Source organism: Nannospalax galili, unplaced genomic scaffold (genome assembly GCF_000622305.1).
Source record: "Nannospalax galili isolate Female #2095 unplaced genomic scaffold, S.galili_v1.0 scaffold885, whole genome shotgun sequence".
In the NCBI taxonomy this organism is placed as follows: domain Eukaryota; kingdom Metazoa; phylum Chordata; class Mammalia; order Rodentia; family Spalacidae; genus Nannospalax; species Nannospalax galili.
Window position 1 is genome coordinate 371,882 of NW_008354025.1, and position 24,699 is coordinate 396,580.

Here is a 24,699-nt window from a genome sequence, read left to right on the forward strand (position 1 = left end):
AGGTCTTTGATCCATTTGGAATTGACTTTTGTGCAAGGTGAAAGATAGGGGTTTAGTTTCATTCTTCTACAGGTGGAGATCCGGTTTTGCCAGCACCATTCGCTGAACATGCTGTCTTTCCTCCAGTGAATATTCCTGGCCTCTTTGTCAAATATCAGGTGGCTGAAATTGCATTTTCTCATATTTGGGTCTTCAATTTTGTTTCATTGATCTATGGGTCTATTTTTGTGCCTGTAGCTCCAGCTGTCCTGGAACTCACTATGTAGACGAGGCTGGCCTCAAACTTACAGAGATCCACCTGCTGGGATTAAAGGTGTGCACCACCATGCCTGGCTCTCACTGTTTTGGTTTATCAAAACAACAGTAGAAGGTTCCCTCTCATATTTGGGTCTTCAATTTTGTTTCATTGATCTATGGGTCTATTTTTGTGCCTGTAGCTCCAGCTGTCCTGGAACTCACTATGTAGACGAGGCTGGCCTCAAACTTACAGAGATCCACCTGCTGGGATTAAAGGTGTGCACCACCATGCCTGGCTCTCACTGTTTTGGTTTATCAAAACAACAGTAGAAGGTTCCCTCTTAGGGCCTATGACCTTCCAGATCTGGAGGCTAGACAGTCCAAAGGCCAAGGCCCTAGTAGGTTTAGTTGTCTGGTGAGGAGTTCATTCTTCTTCCAGAGGAAAGGACTAACTAGTATTCTCCCTGCCGCCCACTTTTGATGCAGTTCTCATATGTCTCAGGGTGGCCTTGAACTCAGTCTGTAGCTAGGGATGACCTAGAACTTCTGATTGTCCTCTGCCTTCCAAGTGCTGGAATTATAGGCATGGGAAACCACACATGATTTTATGCCATCCGTGGGATCATACCCAGGACTTTGTGCATCTAGGCAAGCACTCATCCCCAGCCTGCTCCTGAACTCAGAGTTATTTGTTCATTTTGTGCTAGAGGAATTGATATTCTTTGTGAGGAGACCTCTCATATTTTGTGCTGTAATTTCATAGGAAATGTATGAATATTCTCTCATCGTAAGAAAAGACATCAAATAATATTGAAGTATCTAGAGGAAAACTGAAGATAAATTTCAGCATCGTCTTTACTCTACCCTTGATATCATTCCCTGTTCAAGAAATGATTATCAACTTTTGTTCTGTTTGTAGACCTTTATCTATTTTTATATGTGTGCTTCCTACACATGTATACAGACATGTATTTGTGTATATACATATGAATGAGTATGGTTATATATGAATGCAAACATAAGCACACAGTTTATTAACCCAATGTAGACTTGTAACTAGTCTCCACATCAGTTTTTGTTCATTTATAATTTATTCTTCACTTCATAAACATATTACCTAAAAATACATATTTGATTATATTATATTCCAGTTTAATCTAAGTAACTTCTCATTGCTATAAGGCTATGAAGTTTAAAATCCTTAACTTTAATGAAAATATTCTGTATGATTTGACCTCGGTTTACTCTTTCTACATGTGTTTTTTTTTTTTAAATCCACTCATTTATTTATCTTGTTTGTGTATATTCTGGGTGGAGAGCATGTACCACTGGTCAGAGGACAACTTGGGGCAGTTGATTCTCTGTTTCTGCCATGTGAATCCCAAAGATCGAACTGAAATTGTCAGGTTTGGCAGCAAGTGCCTTCACTTGCTGAACCACTCGCTGGTCCCATGGTCATTTTCTTTACTGTGACAAACTTTTTTCCACCTCAAAGTCTTATACCTGTGCTTGGAAAGCTCTTTTAGTTTGTTCACGTTAGCAAAAATATTGTGGTACCTTAAACCCCTGCACTCTGAGGAAGACTCTGACATGCTTTTATTACCATCATGTACCACAATTAAGTCTACATGCATCTTCCCTGGCTCCTCATTTGTGGGTAACTTACTGAGCACCTTCCATATTGCCAACCATTAGGCTAGAAGCCAGGTACATAGTAGTAAATAAAAGACTAAATTGGGACTTAATGCTTTTTACAACTTTGACTCCTCATCAATTTCTGTAATAGTTCCTTTTTTTTTTTTTACCATTTTTTTAAAAAAAGTATTGATTTGTGATAGACACAGAATTTCATTGTTTTTTTCTCTCTTACTGCAGTAGCTTGAGGAATAGTGAAGTACAACACACTGAGACGTTTAGGCAGCTGGGTACACCTGGAGAATGAGCACGTGATATTAAGTTCCTATAACAGATGATTAGGGGTTGCTTTGGGATGGTGAAAAGAGAAATGAGGTGATCAGACTGCACCCGTACAATGTGGGGAGCTGAGAGGATGGGATGAGGTTGGCAGGGACCTTCCAGGTACAGCTGTGCTACAGTTGCAGTGTGAGGCACACTGTGTTTAGCGGTGGGAAGTTTTTGTTTTCATAATGTTTAGGGCTTTAGTATCTCTGACATTTATTATGGGAAATCATTTCTCATTTACTAAGTAATCCCAACCTGGTCTTATTTGCTTAATGCTTTTGAAACCAGGTTATGCTTGAAAGAGTTGAAGGGGGACAGTCCATTTTGACTAGGTAGGTGTATAGCATTGTTGAAGCATGTGTGAAACTGACTTTATTAATTTACCTTCATGTTATTTCAGGAATTAAAAAAAACTCAAATACTAATTACCAGAGCCCAGCAGAGAGTATGAACAGCAGTGCAAATGTGCAGAGCTGTGGGGAAGCCTCTCCAGATGCCATTAGTACAAATTCAGAGGGTGCTCAAGAGAACCACGAAGACTTGGTAATCATTTCAGAGGGATTCTGTGAAGAGAAGTGCTGCCAACTTTACTGCATATTTGATATGTGCACATTAAGACATTAATTTGTAAGATGGTTTCTTAGATGATAGATGATTAACTTTGCTCCTTCTACTCTTGAAAATGCTTTCCTCTTGATTAATCAAGCAGTGCTTCACTTTTCTAAATTTTTTTGCTTATATTGAAGAGGGGAGGGCCTAATTTTCCCCTCTTTTGTTTATATTTTGACTTTTTAATTTCTTTTGAATATACTATTTAAAAGTTTTATGACATGGATGGTAGCTAATCTTTACAATGAGGAACTTTCTACAAAGGAAGCATGCTAATTTCTTTCTAAACCTTCCTGACCCAGTGAAATATTATGAAAGATTTTAAATAGATCCTACTTTTAGTGAAAATCATTATATGTAGAAATGTCATATATTTAATTTTTGTAACCAAATTATTTTCTCATGACTGAATGAAAGAAAAGCCCTAAAATTTGTCACTACAGATTAAGCCTTCCTTGTCCGAAATTCTTAGAAGTACTTTTGGACTTCAGAATTTGTTTAATTTGGAATATTTACTTATACATATGAGGTATCTTGAATATGAGACTCAAGTCTAAACCTAAAGTTGATCATGTTTTGTAGGTAACTTATATGGACAGCATTTTATTTTTGACAATGTTATGAAACAGAGTTTAATGATAAGGCATTTTTATTCATGGCATTGCAGTGCCACTAGGTTTTTGATTTTTGAATTAGCGATGCTAAATCTGCATAATACAACAACCATGTTCTATAGGCCACAAGTGTGGTTTGATTTAATAAGTCGCAAAAGCCTTTGTAGAGGTTAATGTTTGTTTCTTTTATTATTTCTTAAGTTTTGTATTGAATTACTTGATATACTAACATCATTTATACAATCATTAATAGATGTCAGTTGTGGTGTTTAAAATTACTGGTATTAATGGGGAAATTGACATCCGAGGAGAAGATACAGAAATCTGTCTTCAGGTGCACCAGGTGACACCAAATCAGTTAGGCAATATCAGTCTGCGGCATTATCTTTGTAATCGTCCAATTGGTAAGATTTGTTTAAAGTAATTTTTTACACATAATACTTCAGTATGTTTTAAATCTGTGTTTCATGCATGACTCATTAACAGTCCTGTCTTTGTTATGATTGAATTCAAGGAAGACCACATTTAAGAAAAAGTAAATGAGCTATATTTTTCTTTGCTGTGTATATCGAATTCTATATCATACATAATGTGTAGAAATAAATGCAGTCTTGCAGGTATCAGAAAGTATGCTATCATCTCCCATCCTGGGAAATAGAGTTAAATAAACCATTTGTATATAAAATGAAAAAGTGGGTTCTTAAGTCTTACAGGTTACTGTATCTTTGCTAAAAAAAAATAAATTTCAGGGATTTTATTTTAGTTAAGGTAAACCCTGAGAACCTGGAAATTGGAAGAATCTGGGGCTGGAGAGAAGGCTCAGTAGTTAAGAGCAGTGACTACTCTTGCAGAGGGCCCATGTTTGATTCCCAGCACCCATATAGCAGCTAACAACTGTCCTTAACTCCAGTTCCAGGAGATCCACCCTCTTCTGACCTCTATGGGCATTGCATGACATGACATGGGTACACTTACATACAAGCAAGCAAAACACTCATAGACATAAAATATTTCAAAAAATAAATAGAAAAAGAAAATGGAAGGAGCTGAGTTTATATTTGGAAAAGTTTCATGGTGAACAAAAAGAAAAAAATGAGTTGAAATAAAATTTCAAAACTTATACCGCACGTCAACACTGTTCACATCATTTCCAGATGAACAGCTTCCTTTTTATTTATTGCTAACTTATACCACATTCTGTTACTTTGGTTTGCTCTTAACTGAAGGAATTATTATAACATGCCTTGGGGGGGGTTATATAGTCATTGCTATATAACCTTGTTTTTCCCCAGCTGTTTCATTTTTTCAAAGAAAGAAAAAAGGAAAAAGAAGAAGGATTTGAAGAACAGAGGGAAAGGAAAACCAGAAGAAGCAGTTTAGCTGTCACATTCCCAACAGTAATAAGCTGTTAAAAAAAAAAACAGTATTTGAGCCACAGTTTGAAAATGCTACTAGAACTTTGAAAAGAAGTAACACTGCAAGCTTTTGATTTTGTTTGGCTATATAGTTTTCAGCTGTGCTTTCTACTTCTGTTTATTTTCCCATTATTTAAGAGCCTAATTGAAGGAGGAAGGCGCAAAACCATGGGCTTTTGTTGCTTCTTGAGATAATAGCTTAACAGTCAGTTTAAATACCGTGACTTTTGTCTCATCGCAGTCATCCGTTTTGTTAAGATAGATGGGTAATCACACAAATGTTGACTCTAAAGTCTGTATCATGATAGAGTTCTATCATGATATTTTTTCCCTATTGCCAAAAAGTAGAAAATAAGTTGACAGTATTGTATGTGAAAATTGCCTTGAAAAGTGATTATGGTGTGCATTGTGTATCTTATATATATTATAGACCATCTGTAGGTATAATCCTTTTTTGCAACTATAATCTCTTAATGACAAATAGTGAATTTTTTTAGCAGCATTACCAAGTTATGATTTTTTTTAAATGTTCATTTCTTAGGTTCTGACCAGAAAGCTGTAATTCATTCCAAATCCTCTCCCAAGATTTCTCTGAGGTTTGAAAGTGGGCCCGGTGCTGTAATACACTCATTGCTTGCAGAAAAAAATGGATTTCTGCAATGCCATATAGAAAACTTTAGTACTGAGTTTCTTACGTCTTCTCTTACAAATATTCAACATTTTTTGGAAGATGAAGCTGTTGGAACAGTAATGCCAATGAAGATACAAGTTTCTAATACAAAGATAAATTTAAAAGTATGTTTAGAGTGTATTTTTATTTTCCCTATTATAACTTTATCCAGACTTTGATTTATGTCTAAAAATATGGCTTCTCTATAATGCATGCTGTGTTTGAATTTATTAAACTGAATGATTGATCTTTATAGTGAATCATATAGAGACCCTTCTTGGAAAGATAAAAATAGAACAGGCAATTTTCTTAACATATTAACTAAAATATAGATAGATAGATTTATAACTCATTAAAAATAGGATTGGCTAAAGTCATGTTTATTTAAATTTATTATTTTAACTTTTTTCATTTCTTTTAATAAAAACATGCCAGTATTTTTTCTCTTGACCATAGGATGACAGTCCTCGGAGTAGTGCAGTATCCCTTGAGCCAAGTCCTGTAACTGTGCATATTGATCATCTTGTGGTGGAGAGAAATGATGATGGCTCTTTTCATATCAGAGGTCTGTATAGAAAATAAGTAAATCATTTACATGCTGATTGGTTTTTGTCACTAATTGTTTATGTGTATATGCAGAAGTGATGATTGAGGGATGCTTATAGCACGTTGCAGTAAAATATTTATGTATAAACCCTGGAAATCATTCATTTGTAGGTCACTTAATACCTATTTTGCAGATGTGCTTTGAATTAAAATGAGAAAGGCTTTTGCGGTTTTGCATGATTTTGTGTGTGTGTGTGTGCGTTTGTGCATGCACGCTTGTGAAAGTGTGCTCATAACATGGAGAGCATGTGAAAGTTAGAGGACGGCCTCAGGTGTCAGCCCTTGCCTTCCACCTTGAGAGGGAGTCTCTTTGTTTACCACCATGCACTGCATAGCTGGCCACAAGCTCCTGGGGATTCTGCATGGTGTCTGCCTGTAGGAGCACTGAGATTACACACATGTGCTACTGTGCAGCAGTACGTGGGTTCTGGGGAGTCACACTCTAAATCTTAGATCTTAGTTGTGCCTCTTACTTGGACTCTATTTTAGCTTTATTTCCCCTTTTTCTTTTTCATTCTTTTAGAAACAGGATTTCATGTAGCCCCAGCTAGTGTTGAACTAGCCATGTAGCCACCTGCCTTCACCTACCAAGTATTGGGATTACAGGTGTGAGCTACCATGCCTCGCTTCCCTCTGTTCTTTTATAGTTATACTCAGTAACCAGCACTGTCCTTAAAATGAATCTTGTCTTTTCTGTCTCTGTGTTTTTCTTTTCCTAGTTCCTCATTGGAATTACTCTTCCCTATCTAAATCTTATTCATCTTCCGAGGGTTATCTTAAACTGCTTCTTTCTGTAAAAATTTTATTATTTATTTAATATTTGTTTATTTATTTGTGATATTGGAGGTGAAATCCCACACCTCAGGCATGTTTATTAAGTACTCTACCACTGAGCCTCACATTTAGCTCTGAGCTGATTTTGTTTTGTTTTGTGACACAGCATGTTTCTGTATCCCAGGCTCGCCTTGAACTCATGCAGTCCTCCTGTCTCTGTGTCAGTTGTGCTAGGAGTGTAGGTATGACATTTCTAGCTTATTTGACTTTTGTAGTGCAGGCTGTCGTAGAACTTAGTGTGACAACAGTAAACCAGGCAGGCTGTGAACTCATGGCAGCCCTCCTGTCTTGGGCTCTTGAGAGCTGAGGTTATAGATGTGAACCACCATGCCCACCTGGCTGCTTCTTGTTGAGTCTTCTTTATAATGTAATGTGAATGTGAATTTTCCTTACTCTGATGGTACATTTCTATAGATGAGTTACTTACAGTATGCTGTGAGGTGTTTAGTTTGCCTTTAATGCTTGTGTGTCTGCTCTAACGAGTTTTAATTTTTTTTCATTTATTCTAATTTTTTAAAACAATTTCATACATGAGCACTGTATTTACTTCACCTACACCCTATCCTCTTCCTCTTTCAACTTCTTCCGTGTCCATCCCACTCCCTCTCAACATCATGACCTCTCTCTCCTTTGGTTATTGATGTTCTATACACACACACACACACACACACACGATGTACTGAGTTCATTTACTGGTGCTCACCAGGGCCTCATCAAGGCATGTGTTTAGGACTGACCACTCGGGGTTGGATAACCTCTCAGGGGGCTTGTCCTTGGAGAAAACAGATAGCCCTTCCTCCGATGTCATTGGTTTCCCGTAGCTCTTCATCTAGAGCTGGGACCTTGAGAGACTGATTTCCTCCTCCACATTGGCCTGCCACCTGATGTTGTCATTGTGCAGGCCTTCTAGCAAGATTTGTAATGTGTCTTATTTTCAATTAGGTAATGTGGGGTAGCAGAAAGCCTAGGTTAGTAGATGTAGACATTGTAATCCTCATTATTTTAGTGGCTTATTGATAGTGGCACATGAGTGGCCATTATACACATCCATTTAATCTCCTATCAAACACCGCATGAAATAGTGGAGAACATGGTTTTTTAGTTTCATTTCATTTTGTTTAAAAAAAAAAAAGAAGAAAATTAACAACTGTAAAAGAAAATCAGTTCCATGGGGCAGGGGTATAAAGTCTTTAAAAAGTTCAGCCAGAGGCTGGGCGTGGTGGCGCATGCCTTTAATCTCAACATTAGGAGTCAGAGGCAGACGGATCTCTGTGAGTTCATAGCCAGGTCAGCTGGGACTACAGGGAGACCCTGTCTCAAAAAAGACCAAAAAAAGAAAAAAATAAAGTTCAGTCAGAGAGCAAACCAGATAAACAATGCCAGAGTAGCCCTTGATCATAAACCCATGAAAGAGGACTCTTGCTGTGGTGGGAGCATTTTCTGAGTAATATTTACCTCAAGGTCATCCCATTTAGAGTTTGGGTCCAATTGGAGGTAAACCAACAAAGATCAAACTGTCATCTTCTTTACCAATAAAAGCTCGGGTGGAGAGAGGGTAGACTTACTGCACAGGCCTCACAAATATTTTAGCTCCCCAAATTACAGGTCTGTCTAATGGAGAAAGTAAAACAGAAAGCACTCTTTCTGCACTCTTTGCAGGCAAGGCATATATCAGTGTGAGAAGAGGCTAAATTGTAGTTCTCCCTGACTCCATCTTCATTTGTCAGATACATCACACCTCCTTCCCTGGGAATATGTGAGAAACAGGACCAAGAGTCTGTAGAAAATTTTGCTAGGGAAGTTTCTCTTAGAAATCCATGTCCCCAGTAGGCTACTGACACAACGGGACACTGAGGCAGTCACCGAGAGACACTGCTCTCAGAGCCTCACCGGTGCTGCTAGTAGCAGCAGTGTTGGCGTATTTTCCAAAGAGCAAGTTCTGCAACTGCTCAGCTCCAGAAGGGAATGGCTGTAAACTCAGTTAATGAACCTGATGCATTTCACCCACTAGCATAATTTCTCTTCCACGGCCACTAGGGGTCTACTATGGCAAATAGAAATAGCATCCACAGATCACTTTGTAACATTTGAGGAAAATGGTACCAGTCGGCATTCATAATTGTAAGCAAGAGATTTTCTAGCTGGCTAGTGGAAAAGGAGTTTGTTAGAAGATTAGTGGAATGGAATAGATTTGAGAGTTCAGAAACTTGCATTTATGGTTAATTGATTTTTGACAAGACTATCAAAGTAATTCAATGGGGAAGAGAACAGCCTTTTCCTCTAATGAAGTGTGAGCTACCACTTTAATACCTAGAGGTATCCATATGAATGAAGACAGTGAACCCTTTCCTCTAAGTGAATCAGAAACTAACTGGAAACTAAATGAAGCACTAAAACTATAAAATTCTTAGAGAAAATATAGGCGTGTATCCTCCTGACCTTGGATTAGGCAAAGCCTTCTCAGATATTGTACTGAAAACACAAGCCTTTTCAGTCTAGTGACACACTTTCACACATATTTCAAAAAATAAAAAACAAATTTATTTAAAATAAGAAGAAAACAAAAAGCAATGAAATCATATTAAAATTACATTTAGAGATTTTAACATCCTATCAGAGTCCATAAAAATATTTGGTTATAAAGAATTTAGTTAACATATTTAACCTTATTTGTATAATGACATATAAATATATGTATAACTTTGTATCCCACAAACACATTTCAAATACCCATGAAATTTCTATTTTTATTATGTTTTTATGTTTATGAATATTTTGCCCGCATGTATGTAAGTGCACCATATGCATGCAGTGCCTTTGGAGGCAAGAAGAGGCCAGTTCCCTTGGAACTGGAGCTAAGGATGGTTGTTAAGTCCCATGTAGGTGGCTAGGAACTGAACCTGGGTCTTCTGGAAGAGCAGCCAATGTTCTTAACTGCTGAGCCATCTCTCCAGTGCCCCCCCAAAAAAACCTTCTATTTACTGAATCTCAAAGATAATTTCTTTTTTTAAATATCAACTTCAGTTTATTTATTTATATTTTTTAATTTTTGGTCTTATTTGAGACAGGGTCTCCCTGTAGACCCAGCTGGCCTGGCATTCACAGAGCTCCACCTGCCTCTGCCTCCTGAGTGCTCAGACTAAAAGCATGTGACACTACGCCTGGCTGAGTTTATTTATTTTTATGCTTATTTATTTTGGAAGTGGTGTGTGCATGTGTCACAGAGTGTGTGCATCCTCAGAAGACAATTGGCAGGAGTTGATTCCTCACTTCTACTGTATGTTTTCTGGGGTTCAGGTTGTCAGGCTTAGTGGTAAGTGCCTTTTTTCCACTGAGTCGTCTCACTGGCCCTCAAAGAAAATATTAGCAGATTCCAAAACAGATTTCATTTGTCCAATTTTAACTGAATAAACTTTTAAAAATATTTTATTATTTTTATTTTATGTGTATGAGTGTTATGCCCGCATGTAGGTAAGTGCACCTGTGTTGTGCATTGCCCACGGAGGACAGAAGAGGCAGTCGGATTCCCTGGAACTGGAGTTACGTACAGTTGTTAGCTGCCATGTGGGTGCTGGGATTCAAAACCGAGTCTTCTGCAAGAACAGTCAGTGTTCTTAACCGCTGAGCCATCTCTCCAGCCCCAAACTGAATAAACTTTCTTATTAACACAAAATTGTGAAATAATTCTCAGAGAATTATTGACAGGCAGTAAAATTTGATTATTTCTTTTTTAGTATTTTATGTATGTGAATGTATTTCCAGCATGTGTATTAGTGCACCCATGTCATGTAATGCCCTTGGAGGTCAGAAGAGGGCACCGGATTCCCCTGGAACTGTAGTTACAGACCCTGATTAGCTGCCATGTGGGTGCTAGGAATAGAACTTGAGTCCTCTGCAAGAGCAGCCAATGCTCTTAACTGCTGAGCCATCTCTCCAGCCCCAGATTTGATTATTTATAATATATTTCCCTGCAGCTAGATGCTATCATTCTAAATAATCCTTGTTTTTCTCCTTTTTCTGAACTTAGTACCTGACTTGTTAATTGCTGTTTTAAAGAAACAAAAAACAAAAAAATGGCTTTAAATGATAAGTTTATAATCCTACATACATGCATAGATAAATGTAGATTTAAGTATCAGTTTGGTAAGTTAAAAACTAATGTAAAAGTCAAGTTTTTTTGAGGTTTCTTCCCTAGTACTTTTCTCTGTGTTTCTTACTTTTATTATACAGTACGGTTAGTCAAGCATGTATTTTACCAGTTGTTAGCTATGTTCAATATAGTAGTAAAAGGCAAAAGTAAATCCCTGGTACAGCAAGCAGGTGCATTTTTATAAAGATCATTTCACTTTGGGAATTTTATGTGGATTCTTCTTTAACTCTCCATTTTTCCAGAAGCTCTTAAACCCGTCATATATAATAGAAAAGCATAATTAATGTTTCAGATTATTAATATTGTAAAAAATGTAAGATAATTTATTTTAAAATAGTTTCCATGGACATTGGAAATAAAGACAAATTACAGACATGAAGACATAAGCTTTGGTTTTTTTTTTAAGCTTTGTTTTTATATAATGGGGATCTTATGTTTTATTTCAGTGTATTCTTAAAAGCAATATCACAAAGCAGACTATGATGATGTGTTATTTTTCTTATGACTTGGAAATTAATTGCATTGGGATGCTTGTTTATGAAGTACATGGTTATAACATAGCCTAGGGTATACATCTGTACAGTTTATATGTTAATGTATTATAAGTATGGCTCAAACTAATGCTACTAAGATAATCATTTAATTAACAGTAATTTTATTATCTTCTGATTTGAATGGACTTTCTCAAACAGCCTTTTAAGAAATTTCAAGCTATGCTATTATTTCCCACTTGGAGAAAATTTTGCTTCACATTCATGAATATTCAAAACAGCATTGCTAAATGGCTCATTCAAAGATTAATGGGGGTGTTGGAGGTGATAATGGCAGCTTACCTAATATCTCTCTTCTTCACTCCTTTTTTTAATTTAATTATTTCTAAGCTATACTTGTAGCTGCTCTGGATGTGATTAAATAAAGCCCATCATTAAATAATAGGTGTTTATGCCTCTTGTCTTTCTTTGTTTTTTTCTGTTTATCACAGTACTTGGGAAGGTCTAATAAACAATTATCATTTTGCAGTGAAAAATTAACAAATAACATTTATAAAATTATGAAGGTACAGTACAATTTCTTCTCCTTCTGAAATAATGCTGATTAGGCAACTTAATCATTTGGGAGAAAAAGATAAAATCCACGTGTGTTACTTTCCTTTAAGAGCACCGTACAGGCTGTGAACACTGTCTGCCTAATATAGATATTATTTGGTGTACTCCCATCTGAGGCTGTGGCCCATTATGGCATTGATTCTCAGTCAAAAAGCTTGTCAGGGAGCAACACATTATATATTTATATAAAAATATATTATTTATTTATTGCATATTTAAAAATCTGTGATGAGGGGCTCTTTCCTGTGAATCACTGTCATGTGTTTCCTACCTGGGAATGTAAAATGTTTTTCCATCATGCAATATAAAGAATGGTAAACTTTTTTTTTTTTTTTTTTTGGTCTTTTTGAGACAGGATCTCCCTGTAGCTCTTGCTGACCTGGAACTCACTATGTAGACCAGGCAGGCCTTGAACTCACAGAGATCTGCTTACCTCTGCCTCATGAGTGCTGAGATTAAAGGCGTGCACCACCACTCCCAGCAAGAATGGTAAACTATTTATTAATGCAAAAGGCTATCCCTGTGACTAGAGAAGAAAAAGAAATAGAAAGTCCATCATGAAAAATTTGTGGAGTACTTGTCATTCTACTAAGAATTAATACTTGAATAATTCTGGTTTAAGGCGTTATTTTTAAATTGCATTTATTTACTTATGGTGGGAGCACATGTACCATGGTGCAGTTTGTGGAGGTCAGAGGACAACTTGTGAGTTCTCCTTCTGTGTGGGTCCCAAGGAGTAAACTCAGGTCATCAGGCTTGGCAGCAAGTGTCTTCACCTGCTGAGCCATCTCATAATGTTCTTTTACATTAAATTTTAACTTACTGAATTTTGAGCATATATCTCTGATACAGTTAGATATCCCTACTGCATTTTTGCACATGAAGAGATTGATGTTTATGTAGGTCGAATGGCTTATTCAAGGTGAAACAGCTAAGTAGAAGATGAGCGAAGGCACCTGTAGAATCCTCATGTGGGGCTGCAGAGATGGCTCAGTGGTTAAGAACAGGGACTGCTCTTGCAGAGGACCCAGGTTCAATTCTCAGCACCCACCCACATGGTGGCTAAAAACCATCTGTAGCTCCAGTTCCAGGGGACCTAGTGCCCTCTTCTGACCTCCATGAGCATTGCATGACATGGGTGCACTTACACACATGCAGGCAATATACTCATACACAGAAAATGAAAATAAAATTTAAAAAGCGTTCACACACTTAATCCCTGTGGATCACCAGTTTTTCAAATTTTGTAATGTTCAAACTAATATAGCCCCTAAAAAACTTTCGAGAAGTTGTTTTAAAGCAAGTAGACGGACCTTGGTCTTCGTAGTCAGCGATTCCTATCACGCCTTACTTCACTAGCTCTTTCTGTCTTGCAGCCTTTCTAGGCCTGCCTCTGCTTCCCCATTTCCTCTCTTTTATCACCTTTTTCCTCTATACTACTTCTTCCTGCTTTACCCTTCTTTTCTTTTAACCGTGTGAATTATATCTCTCCTGCCTCTTCGTCTTCATTTCCCTTTACCTGCACTTCCCTGTTCTCCCTGGTCTCCCCATTCTCTATCCCTTCCATCTCTGTCCTCCTCCCTGTTCCTTCTCCTCTTCTTCCTTCTCCTTCTTCTGTTCTCTCCTTCCCCTTTCTTACCCCACCTCCTCCCTGCTTCAGGAGCCCCAAGAGATGTAGGCTAAAAATACATCCTCTGTTGCCCTCACTATAGTCACTATAACCAGATTTTATCTGTAGTTCATATTGGTATTTCATGTCAGATTTTATTTATAAAACATTTTTGTCCTTTTAAAAGCTTGAGAAACAAAAAATACAAAAGATGAATCTAGTATTTTGGGGTTGTTATTAGTCCTTCGAGGTTGAAAGCATAGAGAACAACTTAGCTTCCCCTTGCTCTTGACTAAGCCAAATGGTATGCCAGTCCGTATAATTGAGTAGTGTTGAAAGACATTTTCCCCCTCTTGAAATTGTATTACCAGAAAATATAATTGGTTTTTTAAGACGGTATTGTAATGAATAGTTCCTGAGTTTGAACCACTATAAGCAAATATATCAAGAGTAGTCTAAAACTCAGCTTGCTTGCATTTATCTATGTAGCAAGATTTTTATATACAGAAAGGGAGTGGATTGAAATAACCACAATGGAGAGTAATTCTACAACATGAGAAAAACTTGTAGAAGTGTTTGCATTATTTGATTTAGCTATTCTCTTCTGGAAATCTTTTTAAGGTGGAAAATTATATTGAGTAGATGTCCTTGTTTTTCTAGCCCGTTTATTGTGTAGGACTCACTGGTCCTACCCCAGTGGTTCAGTCACCACAGCTGTTTTAGAACATTGTATCCTTCTCACTACCCCCTCATGTGAGAAGTCTCACTCAGTTCTTCTCTAACCCACTAACTTATTTTCTGTCTCTGTGTATTTGCCTGTTCTGAACACTTTGTATAAATGGAATCATATAATATATAGTCTTTTGTAACTGGCTTGAGTTCACAAACTATTTTTGAGATTCATCCTTTTGGTCATGTTATCAATATGGCATTCTTTTGCATTGCCAAATATTCCATTTTACAGACAATACTTTTTTGTCCATTTATTATGTTATAGACGTTTGGGCTATTTCAGTTTGGGTGCTGTTATGAATAATATAGCTTCAAGCACTCACGTACATATTTGTATGGACATCTCTTTTCATTTCTCTTGACTGTATAGCTAGGAATTGCTGGGTTATGTGGTAGCAGTTTAGCCATTTGAGGAATTGCTAGACTTTTTCCAAGTGGCTATGTCATTTCACATGTTTGCCATTAGCTGTGTACAAGGGTCCCAACTTACATTATGTGATTTTTCTGATTATTGCCACCTTAATAGATATGAAATGGTATATTGATGGTTAATGAGGTCATGGTTACATTGATATGCTTATTTATTTGAAGGTGTTTTTTTTTAACTTACCAGGATGAATTTTAAAAATATTTTATTTTTATTATTTTTATTTTATGTGTATGAGTGTATTGTGCAGTGCCCACAGAGGTCAGAAGAGGGCGTCAGATCTCCTGGAACTAGAGTTAGACAGTTGTTAGCTACCGGGTGGGTGCTGGGAATCGAACCCTGTTCTTCTGTAAAAGCAGTCAGTGCTCTTAATTGCTGAACCTTCTCTCCAGCCCCCAGGATGATTTTAATTAAAGAAAAAAATCACCCAAATCTCTGAGCAATTTTCTAAAATATAGTAAAAACTAGCAAGAGTGTTAGTTGCACACCTTGCTGGAATACACTGAGAACAAAGGCTCTTGGCAAGTTTCCACATCATTTCACAGTGCCCCCTTTTGAGAAGTCCTACTGAAAGGTGGACATTGAGGCACAGAGGTAAAGGGAGGTTTGGTTTTGTAAGGTTTTAAAGTGTGTGTGTGTGTGTGTGTGTGTGTGTGTGTGTGTGTGTGTTGATTTAAGTGCAGATACCTGAGTAGACCAGAAAAGGGTATCAGATCCCTTGAAACTGAAGTTACAGGTGGTTGTAAGCTACCTGATGTGGGTGCCGGGGACTGAACTTGGGTCATCTGTCAGAGCAATATGCATTCTTACCTGTTGAGTGATCTCTCCAGCACCCCTCCGACGCCCCATCCCCCTTTTTTGAGACAGAGTCTCATTGTATAACTCAGGCCTGCTGAGTGCTGAGATGACCATGCACACTGCCATGTCATGTGTTTATTGACTATTGTATGTTGTTTGAAGAAATGTCAATTCATAATTCTTTACCAACTTTTAGTTGGATTGTTTGTGTTTATTTAGTTATGCGTCCTTTATGTATTCTAGATATAAGTAATTTATCAAATACATGGTTTGCAAATATTGTCTTCTGCTTTGTAAACAGCTGTTTTACTTTTTGTGTGTGGGGCTCAAAGACAGGGCCTTGAGCCAGTAAGATTTCTCAGAGGGTAAAAGTGCTTGTTATGCAAGTCTCATGACCTGAGATCAACCCTTGGAACTGACATAAAGGTGAAGAAGAATACTGACTCCACAAAATTGTCCTCTGGACTTTATATGTGTGCTATGGCACATGCCCTCCCTATCCCCAACATTATACAAATACATGCACATACCCAGGCACACTCATTCACACAACAAACACACAATAATAATAATAATAAATTTAATTTTTTTTCTAATTAAAAAAAAAAATCCAGGGCCTCATGCATGAACCACACTCCCACACTCCCAGGTTCACTTTAAGAAGGTACTTGAATTTACAACCCTCTTTCAGCCTCAGCCTCTCAAATAGCTGGAGTCACAGGTGTTTAGCACTGTGGCTGGCTTCCACTCTTTTGACAGCATTTTTGGGAGCACAGCAGATGTTAATTTTAATGACACCCAGTTTACCTGTTTCCTTTTGTTACTGTTTTGCTTTGGATTTCCTAGGAATCTCTTGCCAAATCTGAAGATATACTCTTATGTGTTCCTTTAGAGTTTTATAGATTTAGTTCTTAAAGGTAGCTCTTTAACACAGCATGATAAGTTGGAGTTCCTTTGGGTATCTGGTACATTAAGAACCACAGGCAATGGGTTTATTTCTGGATTCTTGGCCATATTCCATTATCTATCTTTCCTTAGGGCATCATAACTCTGTCTTGATTACGAGGTTTATATAAATTTTGAAATTGAGACATATTAGTTATCCAATATTATTGCGTTTTTTAAAATATAATTTTAACCCTTTGTGTTCTGTTACATTCTGTATGATTTTGCAAACAGCTTGATAATGTCTACAAAGAATACAAATAAGCTAGCTTAGATTCTGATAGTCCTTGTGTTAGTGTTGCCACTATAGCGATGGATATGGAAGTTGTTTCCATCAGTTAGGATCATCTCTAAGTTCTTTCTGCAACAATTTGAATTTCCAGAATACAGAGTTTTTTGTTGCTGTTTGAGAGAAGATCTTCCTGTGTCACCCAGGCTGACTGGGAACTTGGCTCCTCCCCCTCAGCCTCTCTGGTGTTGGGGTTACATGCACAGCCACACCTGGCTCAAAGGACGAATTTTACAATTTGCTAAATTTAAATATTCTTTTCACACACAAAGTTTTTTGGTGATGCTGGAGAATGAACACAGGGCCTTATGTCAATTTTCAAGATATTTTTAAAGGAACTATTTTCTTAATTTCACTTTAAGATTTTTCCTTATAGCTGTTCAGAAGTATAATTTATTTTTGTATTGTTGATTTTTTTAATTTAAAAAAATATTTATTATTTTTATTTTATGTGCATGAGTGTGTTGCCTGCATGTATGTGAGTGCACCCATGTCATGCAGTGCTGTGGAGGTCAGAAGAGGGCATCAGATTCCCCTGGAACTGGAGAAGGAAGGTTCGTAGCCTCCATGTGGGTGCTGGGAATCGAACCTGCTCTCTCCAAGAGCAGTCAGTTCTCTTAACCACTGAGCCATCTCTCCAGCCCCATTGTTGATTTTTTTTTTAAATCCCACCATGTGAATGCTGGGAATCAAACCTGGGTCCTCTGGAAGAGTAGCCAGTGCTCTTGACTGCTGAGTCATCTGTCCAGTCCCATATCCAACAGTCTTGATGAGTTCATTTATTAGCTCCAATTTTTTTTAACAGAGTCCTTACATTTTTTGTATGTACAAGACCATACACTCCTTCCTTTTCAGTCTAGAGGCCTTAATTCCTTTTTCTTACCCAGTTACTATGGCTAAGAACCTCTGGGACAGGACTGAACAGGCTCGAACAGGCTATAAGAACAGGCTTCATTATCTTGTTCTTGAATTTAGCAAAGAGAAAAAATATCCAATAGCCCTTTCAATATTAAGTATAATAGCTGTGGGGTGTTCATCAGTATCCATTATCACATTGAAGAAATTCCTTTCTATGCCTACTCTGTTGGTTTTTTTTTATCACGAAAAGGTATTGGATTTTGTTAAATGATTTGTCTGCAGCTGATGTGGTAATCTATCACTTTTGTCTGTTGGTATATCATAGTACTTGAATTTTATGTTAAGGCAACCTTGCATTCGTTAATACTTGGCTATGGTGTATGTGTATTCGTACATGTTGGTGCACTCACTGTGCTACCGTCTTGTCAAGGATACTTGTATCTCTATTCACAAGCATATTGATCTTATTTTTTTCTTTCCTTGGGATTTTTTTTACTTTGAGATCAGGATGGTTCTGTGTCAGAGTGGAAAGCGGTCCTCATTTTGCTTTGTTTTGTTTTGTTTTGTTTTTTGAAGAGTTTATAAAGATTTGGGGCTTGTTGTTTGTTTGTTTTTAGAGAGGGTCTCCTTGTAGCCCCAGCTAGCCTGGAACTTGCTATATAGACCAGGCAGTAATCCATCTCACAGAGATCTGCCTGCTTCTGCCTCTGTTGGAATTAAAGGAGTGTGCTAACATGCCCAGCTAGATTTGAGTTGTTTGTTTTGGTATTTTTGAGACAGGTTCCCTCTGTAGCCCCAGCTGGCCTGGAACTTGCTATGGAGACCAGGCTGGCCTCGAACTCACAGAGATCCGCCTGCCGCTGCTTCCTGAGTGCTTGGATCAAAGGCGTGCACCATGCCCGGCTCCATTTGGTGTTCTTTAAGTGCTTGAAACAGTTTATGAGGAAAGCCCTCTGAGCCTGAGCCTGGATTGATCTATTTCCCTCCCCTGTGTTTTAGTTACCACTTGCACCTCTTTACCAGCTATATGCTTATGCACAGTTTCTGACTTCATTTGGGTAGTTAATGTTTTCCTTGTGAATGTATTTTGTCATATTATCTAATTTATTAGCATACAGTTATTCCTTTATATCTTTTTATTTCTGTAAGGTTGGTAGTTATATCCCTCTTTTATTTCTGATCGTAGCCATTGTTTTATCATTTAAATGTTTTTGAGAATTTCATACATTAGTTCTATATTCCTTTTTTTCTGGTAAATCAAACTAAAATTTACCAATTTCTTGATATTTTGAAAAAGTGAGCTTTTGATTTTACAGGTGTTTTTCTTCCATTTTTCTGCCACACGTTGGCTCCTCGTGTATCTGTTAGCGATACATTTTAAGATTCGCTTTTCTTAATCAAACTTTAAAGATTTGTCAGGTATTTGGAATTGTTACCTGAGCATTTTATTTGTTTGATCAGATTCTCAAATGTTTAATACTGGAACTGATTTGAAAGACAGTGTCACAAGTGACTCATCATTGCTGCCCAGTGGGAAGCAGGACCTGAAGAAACAGCCCAGTGTCACTCAAGCCACCCAGACCAGCCCAGAGCTTCCTTGGCCTTCTCACACGGCTCACTTTCCTGAGAGCTCAGTTGACTTTACTAGGGAGCAGGTAATGGGAAACCTAATTCAGATTTAGTTCTAGCAATTAATAATTAAATACCAATAGTTAAAACATCATTCACGTATTTAAGTTGGTAAATGTGACCTACTGTCTGGACAGTGTACTAGATGCTGTAGTTACAATGTTGAGCAAGATAAGAAAACACTCTAATTCCTTCCATCTTCCTGCAGTACTATCAATACTTTGGTGATTTTTGTTCTCCCAAGATCTTATTCATTCCTTAAAAATTTTTCAAGTGTATATACTATGTTTTATATAATATGTGTAACAACTGCATTTTCATATTGCATTTGCTTTGTGTTTAATTAATTAATTAATTTATTTATTTATTTATTTATCTTTTTGAGACAGGGTCTCCCTGTAGTCTAAGCTGGCCTGGAACTCACTATGTAGGCCAGGCTGGTCTTGATCTCTGGGATCAAAGGCATGTGCCACCACGCCCAGTCTGCTTAGATATATTATCATTTCTGAACCTTCCTCTTAGCATTTGTTAACATTCAAATTGCTGCTGATTATTTCAGCAGTGTTTTAATTCTTTATAGTAGGATGGCCAAATGAGTTCATTCATCTGTTCAAAGATTTATTGGATAAACTCTGGCTGGGAATATAAAGTTGAGCACTAACCTATCTCTGTAAATACAAAATATGCTTTGTTTTTATCCTGAGGAGTTAAGAAATGCCTCTGAGAGGGCACAATACTTGAACTAAGCCTTAAAGAGCTATTGGCAGTCTAAAGAAAATACCCATTGGGATTCTCAGAATGCAAGTCTGGAAATTAGGAGAGAGGGTTGTGCTAGGTCAGACTGTTATCTGTGATCAGGTTGATCCTAGGAGTAGAAGAGATAGTCAAGAGAGTGACAGGTAGCAAGAGAAAGTGACCAACTGTAAAGTCTAATAGCAGGTGGACATTTAAAGGTTCTTCACAAGGATGGCAAAGGGCACAGGTCGAAAGGGATGTAAAGATGGAAGAGCTGTGGCATAAAAGCTAAAAAGGAGAGAGGCTTAGGAAGGGGGAGGTCAGCAGTGCCTGAAGCCACAGTGAGGTCCAATGGTATTAGAGTGAAACAAGATTGCTGTCAAATTTGGGATACTTTTAAGTGCATAATAGGTATTTTCAAGTAGCCTGTCAGGGCACTCTTCAGCTCAGTGGACCCTCACTAGCACTGGATATTTTGCCGTCTCAGGTGGATACTATATTAAAATGTTACATTTTCTGGAGGTGATTAAAATCTCTTCTTTTCCAAATGTTCATTTCAGCTATTGGAAGAAAATGAATTTCTTAAACAAGAACTGGCTAAAGCTAAAATGGCTGTTGTGGAGGCTCACTTGGAAAAAGATGCACTTCTCCATCAAATAAAGGAGCTGACCCCTAAGTCTCAGGAGCAGCCATGAGAATACCGATTACTACTCTGGAGTAGGAAGGGTATATGTATAATGTGATGTAACCAAGTGGTGGAAGGTTTCCTTTACATGAAAATAAAGTTCAGTGGAATGTGGGGAATGATGACTACTCCAGAGTGGATTAGAAAATGTTGTGTACAAGCTCTGCAATTTTCAGCCTGTATGTGTTTGGGGTTTGACTCTTCTAACTGGTATGGTCTAGTAAAGTTAGCAATGCTGAAAAATAATTACACCCCTAATGAAAAAATGCCATTTCCTAATTTTGATATCTCATTATGAGCATTTAAAAAAAAAAGAATGAAGACCTGTGGTGTTCATGCAGATTGCTAAATTTATTTCTATTTGTTAATATTTTACTGTTATTTTTTAAAAAATCAAATGCAGCTGGGCGTGGTGGCACACACCTTTAATCCCAGCACTCAGGAGGCAGAGGAAGGAGAATCTCTGTGAGTTCAAGGCCAGCCTGGTCTACATAGTGGGTTCCAGCAGGACAGCTGGGGCTACAGGGAGACCCTGTCTCAAAAAAGACCAAAAAAAAAAGAAAAGAAAAAAAGAAAAAATCAAATGCTTTTAGGGCTAAAGAGAGGGAGGCTTACATTTTAAATGTTATTAAAATTATGTACTTAATCTGTAATTATTTAATTGCTGTAAAAAGTCCAATCACATTAATAAATTATATAATTAATGAGTTTACAGCCTGAAAACTCTTGACCCTACTGAACTTATAAAGTAACTTGAAAATGTGAAAAAAAGTCACCTTAAGTGATAAGTAAACTTTGAGTGGATGCTATAATTTTCAATAAAAATATGGTACAAATGTAAAAATAAAAAGCACAACTATTAGAGTATATGGGCAAGTGACTTGAAAAGCACTACTTGTACATTCCTTTAAACATTTATTAAAAGTAAAAGAGAAATTTATCTTGCTATATTTGGAAATATTTGTAACTATAAATTTTTATGAATAGTATTTTGGTATTTCTTTATCTTGCCTCTTTAAGGAGAATGTTTTCAGAGAATTTGCTTTTCACATACATAAAGCAATTTCATACCATTCCTGTAGTGTCCTAGTACATGAGTGTTTTCACATACTTAAAACACAAAGCTAGTTTTGATTAAAATTCTATGTGATATGTGTATGTGTATATGTGCATACATATACATACATATACACACAGTCTTCTATGAGAGTCATTGGTAAATTTTGAATTCTGTTTTCTAGGAATTAAGGCTGAAAACAACGTGATAGAATCCTAATTATGCATTATTTAATAAAAGTATATGAGTATTTTGCCGGGTGTGGTGGCACATGCCTTTAATCCCAGCACTCTGGAGGTAGAGGCAGGTGGATCTCTGTGAGTTCCAGGCCAGCCTGGTCTACATAGTGAGTTCCAGGCCAGCTAGGGCTACAGGGAGACCCTGACACAAAAAGACCAAACAAAAAAGATAGATGGGGCCTTGATACATTGCCTAGGCTGGCCTAGAACTCGAAATCCTCTTGCTTCAGCCTCCAAGAGCTGGGGTTAAGAATTGTTTTCAGAGGGTCTGAAGAGATGGCTCAGCAGTTAAGAGCACTAGCTGCTCTGACAGAGGATCAGTGGTTTCCAGCACCCACATAATGGCTTACAACTGTCTATAACTCTAGTTCTGGGGGGTCTGAAACCCTCTTCTGGCCTCCATGAGCACTGTACAACATGGATGCACCTACATACATACAGGCACAAAAACACCAAAAAAAAAACAAGAAGAAGAAAAAAGTATATGTGTATTTTAAGAAATGGGCTTTTGAAGACAATATATTTCTGATATAATTAAACTAAGTGGTGTCTATTTTAAAATTCACATTCCTAAATATAAATATATCCACGATAGGCCATGAAACAGCTGGACTGTTTTTTATTTAAAATACTTGGAAATTCTGACCTGTGCTGGGACACTTACGGTGCTTTGCTTGTTGGTATGACTGTCAGCCATCCCTGTACCTGAGTGCTTGGGAGAAAACACATATTTTATTTACAGTATATGTTGGAATGATTTCAGTTTTATTGTAACAGTACTCACAGTCCCCGCCCCCATCATCCTTTTAAATTGACATTGCTTAAAAATACAGGGGAAGCTAAGAACATAGCCAAGAACAAATTGAATTGTTAATATTTTACCTCAGAGTACTTAGAAAATGTTAAGCTATGTTAATCTAAAACTGTGTAATAGCCTTAGATTAAATGCAAAGGAATAATTAAGGATTTGAAATGTGTAGCTTACTAACTTTTTATTTCTAGGTATCCATTCAGCAAATGCAGTCTCATAAAGACGGATTGATGAGACGTTAACTTCTGAGCTGACGGTGCTTCTCAGGATTGACCTACAGAAATTTAAAATTTCTCTATGGTATAATATTATACTGTTTACTGTTAATAGAGACTGAATGTCTCCCTTATTCCTTTAAAATGTATTTGGCCTTCCCAAGAAACAATATAAACAACAGAGATGATAATATTCTGAGCATTCTATATGATTTGTCCAATTGTTTTTTTACTTATAAGGGCTACTATTTTATAGAGGTTTAAAATTCAGAAAACATCTCCAAAATACTATCTCATATAATTCCACAGCAGACTGAAAGGTAGATATTATTGGCTTGTTGGAAATTTGAGAGGAAGAGTAAGGCTCGGAAAGATTAAGTTGATTAAAGCCACAATTAATAGCCTGGTTTTAATTTAAAGCAAACATAGTTATATGCTTTTATTTTAGCTTAATTGTTGATTTGCAGATGAATCACTGTGTTATGTATTTTCTTTTTAAAAGGATTATAATATGCTTTTTAAAAGATTCTTATTTTTAATTCTGTATATATATGGGGGGGGGTGTTGTGCACTTGAGTGCATGCCTTGGAGGCCAGAAGATGACTTCAAACTTCCAGGAGCTGCTTATAGGTGACTGTGAGCCACTTGGCTTGGGTACTGGGAACTGAACTTGGGTCCTCTGTAAGAACAGCCAGTGCTCTTAACTGCTAAGTCATCTCTCCAGCCCCCAAGACTGTAATATTTTTAATTGTGTATATTTTTGTGTGTGTGTTTGTGTGTGTGTGTGTGTAAGTACATACATAGGTGCCACTGTATATCTTATACAAACTACTTAAAAGATAATGGGACAATTTTTGTTCCTAAAGAAATTGTGTGTCCTTTAACAAACATCTCCCACAACCCCCACAAGCTTTTTTTAAAAAAATATTTATTTTTATTTTATGTGTATGAGTTTTTTGCCTGCATATATATAAGTGCACCACATCCATGGGTTTGCACAGTTGTTAACTGCCATGTGAGTGCTGGGAACTGAACCCAGGTCCTCTGTAAGAGCAGCCAGTGATCTCAACCTCCAAGCCAATTCTCTAGCCCCCTCCCCTTGCCCACAAGTCTGGGACTCCCAGTCTTGACTCTAAGCAGAATCCCTGCCCCTCTTCTCTTAAGAGATGTAATATTAATCAAGGCCGTTATCCTGCCTAACTCTCACTTCCTGGAATAACCCTTCAATGGCTTTTCATTGCTGTTACAATGAAAAAAACAGTCTTTGACTTCACCTGTTAGGACAATTATCTAGATAGTTGATTCTGAGCATTAAATAAGTTAGTGTCTGAAAAGGTTAAAACTGGTGAGTATAATCACTGAAATACACTTAAAATAGAGCCTGTTTTTTTCTTGTTACCACCTAGCCCCATCTTATACCATGTTTTACTTTGTCCTCTGTCCTCCTTGCCCTTCTTTAGGTGTCTG

The 24,699-nt window shown here is 37.2% G+C and overlaps 1 protein-coding gene across 2 annotated transcripts in view; it reads left to right on the forward strand.

Annotated features, from left to right (window-relative positions):
• The window catches only part of Uhrf1bp1l (UHRF1 binding protein 1 like), a 122,884-nt gene extending 99,459 nt beyond the window's left edge, over positions 1-23,425 (forward strand). The window contains exons 16-22 of one of the 2 annotated variants that reach the window (XM_017802717.2): positions 2,600-2,742; positions 3,676-3,826; positions 5,379-5,632; positions 5,964-6,072; positions 19,323-19,516; positions 20,786-20,951; positions 23,209-23,425. In XM_017802717.2, the coding sequence (XP_017658206.1) occupies positions 2,600-2,742; positions 3,676-3,826; positions 5,379-5,632; positions 5,964-6,072; positions 19,323-19,516; positions 20,786-20,920 (986 nt within the window). In that variant the 3' untranslated portion in view covers positions 20,921-20,951; positions 23,209-23,425. Of the gene's footprint in view, positions 1-2,599; positions 2,743-3,675; positions 3,827-5,378; positions 5,633-5,963; positions 6,073-19,322; positions 19,517-20,785; positions 21,025-23,208 lie in introns of those variants that run through there. The other variant, XM_008851151.2, reaches the window with a different exon arrangement.
• The last annotated feature ends 1,274 nt before the right edge of the window (positions 23,426-24,699 follow it).